The 7603-nt window shown below is 33.7% G+C and overlaps 1 protein-coding gene across 1 annotated transcript; it reads left to right on the plus strand.

Moving 5' to 3' along the window:
- The first annotated feature begins 4446 nt into the window (after positions 1 to 4446).
- On the plus strand, positions 4447 to 7010 carry LOC142641961 (cytochrome P450 84A1-like). The gene is made up of 2 exons (XM_075816283.1): positions 4447 to 5370; positions 6343 to 7010. Exons 1-2 carry the CDS (start codon positions 4447 to 4449, stop codon positions 6961 to 6963), a joined length of 1545 nt encoding a protein of 514 aa, XP_075672398.1. The 3' UTR covers positions 6964 to 7010.
- Positions 7011 to 7603: the final 593 nt, after the last annotated feature.

The following is a 7603-nucleotide window of genomic DNA, read 5'->3' on the forward strand; positions in this document are numbered from 1 at the left end:
AGGCACAAACTATTTTACAACATTTTTACAAAATGTTGATGTGGCCAACTTCTTATTGGTTTTTATCTAGGCTCATCATTAATATCACTTTTTCATTCACCAATAATAATTCACCACATTAGCAGTTTGTAAAATCAGCAGTTTGTAAAATAGTTTGTATCTCTAGCATTATTCCTTAATTAAACCCTAATAAGACATTATTTAGCCATAATTATTGCCAAATTAAGTACATTTACGAATTAATTATGATAAAAATTAAAGATTTGTTAATGATTAATGAATAGATTAATCAAGTGTATGCATCGATGTTATTAATTTTAGCTAGAACCAATAAGACCGTGACACATCATTGATTTTAATTGACTCCACATGGAACCAATCAACATCAATGGCTCATAATCATGTGTGATCAGGCTCAATCATGAGGGTGCATATTTCATTAAAATATGATTTCAAAATAGATGGTCCGATTGAGGCCCGTGGCTAGTCATTTTGAATGTTATCACCTAGAAACCTGTTTTTATGTGAAGTGATTGAAGTCCAATGGTCAAAATTATGATCCTACCCTTGGACGTAAAGTTACTCTTTTAGCCTCCAAATGATGTTAAATGTAAGTTGCAAAATGAGATGTCTAAGTTGAGCCATTGTAAGAGAGATTTTATATGTTGCAAGAGAAAGAAGAAAAAAGTTACTCACACACACATAGACCCATATATATGTGTGTGTGTGTGTGTGTGTGTGTGTGTGCAGTTTACTAAAATAAATTTTAATAAAAATGAATGATTTAAAAAAAAAAAATCAAATTTTACATGAAAAATAAATCATTTTAATAAAAACTGATAACGTTTCCACTTTCCATCCCTCACAAAATAATTGAAATGATACATAAAAGGGCAATCTAGTTATTTCTTAGTGGTTGATACTTGATAATATGGAATTTAAACTCTAAGGGATATTTTTATGGCCAAGAGTTTACAACACGAAAATGGGGGAGAGAATGATTTTAGTGGGGTAGAAGAGTTTTCACCTCAGGCCCACCAAAACACAACTCCCTAAAATTAGGAGAAAATAGTGCACAAATATTTGGACAAAAATGCCCATGTCACAATCTAGCTGCATTGTGTTTGTATTGTACACACTGCCCTTTTTTCTGCTAACAACACACGACTGCACAAAATCTTGCATTTCATGATTGATTTTTTTTTTTTTTTTTCTTTTCAATTGTATAGGATTGGGTATTTTGGTCAATTTTTTTTTAAAAAAAATTTGGGCATGATTTTAGTTTTAAAAACTTGGCATGATTGCTTTTTTATTTATTTAATATTATTAATTGGGAGTAATTTTTTTTAACAAGAGTAAATAAATCAATTTAAATAAATTACCATTTCCATTTTCTTACTTTTCTCCTCAACCAAACAAAATAGTTTTTTCATCCCTCTACTTTTTCGTTCTCCAAACCAAACACTATGAAGGAAAACAAAAATCTTTTATATCCCTCCACTTTTCCATCCCTAAACACATTTTGGTTATAGTTATGTCAACATATGCAAGTCTATCACCGCACTTTTCCATTCCATATACACATTTTGGTAATAGTCATGTTAACATATGAAAAATTGGGATGAACTCATAAATGTTATAATTAAAAAAAATAAAAGACTTCGTTAAAAAGGGTTCGGATTAGGTCCAATGTCAAAAATTGGGATGAACTCATAAATGTTATAATTAAAAAAAAAAATAAAAGACTTCATTAGAAAGGGTTTGGATTAGGTCCAGTGTCCAATGACACTGGACCTGTTGGAATTGTGATATGTATCCATTTTTGGACACGTATCATCATCCGACCAGGTCTAGTGCATTGGAAGCATTGGACCCAAACCTCCCCCCATTAAAAAACGGTTTATTGAGTCTAAGAAAATTATAGACAGCTCAACATCATAATGGGGAAAAAAGTAATTGTCAAACTATATGCTAATTAAGAAGGAGAGATATGCCCAATTTCTGACGTATTAGTTATTAGTAGGAGAAATTGTTAGGTTCACTAGAAGGATTACTTCAGCAACTCATAAATTTTATAATTAAAAAAAAAAAGAAAAAGACTTCATTAAAAAGGGTTCGGATTAGATCCAGTGTCCAGTGACACTGGACCCATTGAGATTGTAATACGTATCTATTTTTGGACATGTGTCAGCATCCGATTGGAAGTATTGGACCCAAACCTCCCCTCATTAAAAAACAGTTTATTGAGTCTAAGGAAATTATAGGCAGCTCAACATCATAATGGGGAAAAAAATAATTGTCAACCTATATGCTAATCAAGAAGGAGAGCCGCGCACCCTTGATATGGTAGTCACTTCACAAGTATAAATTCTTGTGGGGGGCAAGGGCCGGAGTTCAAGTCTTTAGGAGAGAGTTTCACACACATATACACTTAGATTAGGCTAGAGTAGAAATTCTATCTTGTATATAAAAAAAAAAATGAGAGAAAGAGAGACATGCTCAATTTCTCACGTATTAGTTATTAGTAGGAGAAATTATTAGGTTCACTAGAAGGATTACTTCAACAACTTATAAATGTTATAATTAAAAAAATAATAAAAGACTTCATTAAAAATGGTCCGGATTAGGTCCAATGTCCAGTGACACTGGACCCATTGGGATTGTAATACATATCTATTTTTGGACATGTGTCATCATCCAACCGGGTCCAATGCATTTGACTCAAACCTCCCCCAATTAAAAAATGGTTTATTGAGTCTAAAAAAATTATAGGCAGCTTGACATCATAATGGGGGAAAAAAGTAATTGTCAACCTATATGCTAATTAAGAAGGAGAGAAAGAGAAGGAGAGACATGCTCAATTTCTAACGTATTAGTTATTAATAGGAGAATTTTTTTTTGATACAAGATAGAATTTCTACTCTAACCTAATCTAAGTATATATGTGTGTGAAAGTCCCTCTTGGAGACTTGAACCTCGACCTTTACCTCCCACACCCCACAAGCATTATTAGGTTCACTAGAAAGATTACTATAAGGTGGCGTTTGGTACGGGGTAATGTTTTAAGATTCCTAGGAATGTTTAAAGATTCCCATGTTTGGTTGCAAATTACGCTAGGGAATCAGATGTCAGGGGAATCCTTAAACCCCCCTCAGTAGGAATGTGGATTCCCTTTAAAACAGGTGGGAATCCAGATTCCCAAACTTAAAAGAAATTGTATTTTTTATAAATTGACAATTTTAACATTTTTTCCTTATCATTTAAGCAATTAAGATAAACTATAAAACAAATTATCAATATCTTCTCTCTTGTCTTTATCTTTTCCCGCCAAAACAACATAAACAAGATAAATAACTCTGCTAATAGTTATTTTTGTATTATTCTTGTCATTTTGAAATGTTAGATCACAGTTTTAATGAATGTGTTGCTAATTGATAGTTTATATAATGTTTTTTATCTATCTATATAGAGTAAGATTTTTTTTTAAAGGACCAATTAATAGTTTATATATATTTTTTCATTATTTATTTAAAGGAAGATTTTTTTTTTTAATGGGCTTGGTACTTCACATTCAAATTTAAGGACAAAATGGGAAAAACAAATAATTCATTTAAGATTTCTGAGAATACACCAAACATTATCATCTCACATTCCTGGGAATCTCCCAATGAAACCAAACATAGGAATAGCTACATTCCTAGAAATCACATTCCTAGGAATCACATTCCTGGGAATCACATTCCTGGGAATCTAGATGCCAGGGGTAATGTGGATTCCCCGTACCAAACGCCACATAACAACTCTGCTAATCAATGACACAATGCCACTTATGCTTTTTAATCAACATAAAATATAAAAAATTATCAAGTGATATTATATTTACATAAGTAGTAGTGTTTTATTAGTTGGGAATACTATTTCAGCCGTCTTCCAATAGACCTAATAATTTCTTTATTATTAATATAATACAAAAATAAAATCATTATTAATGCGGTAGGAAAATAAAATCATTGCCAAAGGAACACATGCCATCATCGCTGGATGCATATATGCAAATTTCTTCATGCATATATGCAAATTTCTAGCTAAAATGTCAAGCTTAATGGCAAAACAACACCAATAATAATAAATTCACCAAAAGCAACCCATTTCCATGTTAGACAAATGGCAAGGATAGTTTGCATGATTGACATATTGCAGTGGTCAGTACATAAATTTTTGAATAAAGTGACCAATTTCACATGGTTGTCAGCCACACTTAACAAACACAGCTTGTGTATAATCAATTACGAAGAAGAAAGAAGAAGAAGAAAAAAGAAGAAGAAGAAGGATTGCTTATTTATCTTCTTTCTACTTCTTTATATGTAAGAGATTTCTTATTTTTCCCTCATTTGTAAGTTCTCTTACACTCTTTTATCTCCAAATCATAGTCCCTATCCCAAAGCCATGGAATCCCCAATACAAAATTCAGCCATGTTTTTCTTTCTTCTCTCTTTGTTATGTTTCATGGTTTTCTTATTTCAGCTATCTAGAAAACTCTCTTCTTACCCACCAGGCCCAAAAGGGCTACCCATCATCGGCAACATGTCGGTGGTGGCCCAATTGACTCACCGTGGGCTAGCCCAGCTTGCTAAGCAATATGGTGGGCTCATCCATCTCAAAATAGGCCTGCTACACATGGTGGTCGTATCAACTCCAGACATGGCCCGTGAAGTCCTCCAGGCCCAAGACAGTGTCTTCTCAAACAGATCCTCGAGCACCGCCATTAAATACCTTAGCTATGATGGGGCAGACATGGCCTTTGCCAATTACGGCCCATTTTGGCGTCAAATGCGTAAGATATGTGTCATAAAGCTCTTTAGCCGAAAACGACTCGAGTCTTGGGTCTCTGTACGAGACGAGATCAACATGATGGTCCAAACCATTGTGACCAAAACTGGGTCACCCATTAATCTCTCTAAGCTGGCTTTGAGTCTTACCAGCCACATTATCTATAAGGCAGCGTTTGGTTCCAACTCACATGAAGGAGAAGAGGGCCAATTTGAAAAAATTTTGCAAGAGTTTTCGAGGCTTTTCGGTGAGTTTAACATTGCTGATTTTATACCATGTTTGGGTTGGATTCATGCAAAAAAATTCAAGAAAAGATTGGTTAATGCAAGAAGGGAACTTGACGTGTTCATTGATAAGGTCATCGATGAACACTTGGCCAAAAAGAGCAACAAGAATAGCAAGGATGAGAATGAGGCTGCAGCTACAGATATGGTGGATGAACTAATAAGTTTCCTTGATGAAGGTGCTCGTGAGAACAAGTTCACAGACTCGCTATCCACCGTCAAGCTCACTAGAGATAACATCAAAGCTCTTATCATGGTAAGAACTTTTTATTTATATGAAATAAATTAATAAAACCAATTAATCGGTGTCTTTAAGACATCTGTTAATTGACCATTTTAAGAAAATTTTAATATTCTATAATATTTTTATAGAAAATATAAAAATATGGTACTTTTTTATTTTCAACCTATTGACAATTCCATTGAGAAATAATATGTTTACAATATTTTTACAACAAATCCTAAATGGCAAGTTGTTACTGATTGTTATTGTTAGGACAAAAAAGTAATCTTAGTATTAGGTTCAAATTTGAACCAATAACAACTAACCACTTATGATTTGTTGTGAAAATATTGTAAAAATATTGTGGACGTAGCATCTCTCATTCCCATTGGGTATTGGCTAACCTTTCCCCTTATATATAATACATATTTTGTACATATTCTCATTTATACCATGAATGATGCTATTGCTATAAATACTGTATTCACAAATTTATTTGTTATATTATTTATCGATAAATCTTCAATTATATTGATTATCATATCAGTTTTTAAGTCGTTAAATTTGTACTACATTTGATAATAATTTTAGTATTTTTAATACCATAGAGAGTTTAGATTAAGAGTGGTTTTAAGACTATAAACAATTTCACAACTTTTTTGCCGCAACTTTGATATGACATATTATGAGTGGTTGTTTATTATTTATACATGGACCCACCATTTTTTTTCACTCCTCACAATCTACTACATCACATTTATGGTAAGAAACTGTGAAATAATTTGAGTTCCTAGATTTTTTTAGTTAACAAATTTGATGACTACTTGTGATATAAATAGACAACAGACAAGCAGTGTGTAAGGATGCAACTTATATAACACATTTGGAAAGGCTTATTTAGTAAAATTCAGTGTCTCTCTCTCTTGCATCACTTTTCATAAATTGTATACATATGTGCATGGATGATAAAAGTAAGATTTATTGGTTATCTATATTATTACACAGGATATTATGTTTGGTGGAACCGAAACTGTTGCTTCAGCGATTGAGTGGGCAATGGCAGAGCTAATGAAGAACCCAGAAGAGCTCAAGAAGGTTCAAGAAGAGCTCTCAAATGTTGTAGGCTTGTACCGTAGAGTCCAAGACTTCGACCTTGAAAACCTCACGTATCTCAAGTGCACACTCAAAGAAACTCTTCGTCTCCACCCTCCAATCCCCGTCCTCCTCCATGAGACCGCCAAGGATGCCGTGTTAGCCGGGTATTCGATCCCAGTTGGCTGGCGCGTGGTGATCAACGCGTGGGCTATTGGGCGGGACGAGACGGCGTGGGATGAGCCAAACGCATTCAAGCCCTCGAGGTTTTTGGAACAAGGTGCTAAGGATTTTAAGGGAAATGATTTTGAGTTTATTCCATTTGGGTCAGGAAGGAGGTCTTGCCCAGGCATGCAACTAGGGTTTTATGCATTAGAGATGAGTGTGGCAGAGCTTGTTCATTGTTTTACTTGGGAGTTACATGAGGGAATGAAGAGTAGTGAACTTGATATGAGTGATTCATTTGGACTCACTGCTCCAAAAGCTGTTCCTCTTGTTGCAGTGCCGAGTTATCGCCTAAAGTATGCACTTTGATAGGTGAAATAATAACAAAAAGGTAAGATGTGATTTGAAGGGGTTTATGATCAAAATAAAATGTAAACTATAAATACAAAGGTACTAAGACAATTCAATGTCAGTTTCTCTTGATCTATTTTGCTTAAAACATAACAATATAATTATATTAAAAAAAAATGCGAGGCTTTGAATTACTTAGGTCCTATTTTAAAATGAAAAATAAATTAAATCAAACAAGAATTCAGTAGCGTAAAAGGCCAAGAGATAAAATACACCGCTCAATCTGACACATATAATTGCTTGAGATGGCCAACACCCACTCTGCCAAGCCAACAAAATTGGAGTGTGTTGCTTGTGACACTCTCATTACTCACCTGCCAATTGGTCAAGTATTAAACCAACTGAGGTATTTGTCGCAAATCTCTATAAATTCTACACCACAAGAGGGCCAAAATGAAAAATTAGCAATAATTTCCAAAAAATATAATTAGTAGTTACTGTTTACAAACTATATTTTTTACTAGCATCTCGAGTATAAAAGACTCGATTTTGGGCCTATAAATTGAGTCTTTGATGGTCGATTTTAATGGTCTCACGTGACGTCTACTTGGAAATCGAGTCTCTAAGACTCGATTTATATCTTATATTCATAACCTTT

The sequence above is a fragment of the Castanea sativa genome, chromosome 7 (assembly GCF_040712315.1).
Source record: "Castanea sativa cultivar Marrone di Chiusa Pesio chromosome 7, ASM4071231v1".
In the NCBI taxonomy this organism is placed as follows: Eukaryota; Viridiplantae; Streptophyta; class Magnoliopsida; order Fagales; family Fagaceae; genus Castanea; species Castanea sativa.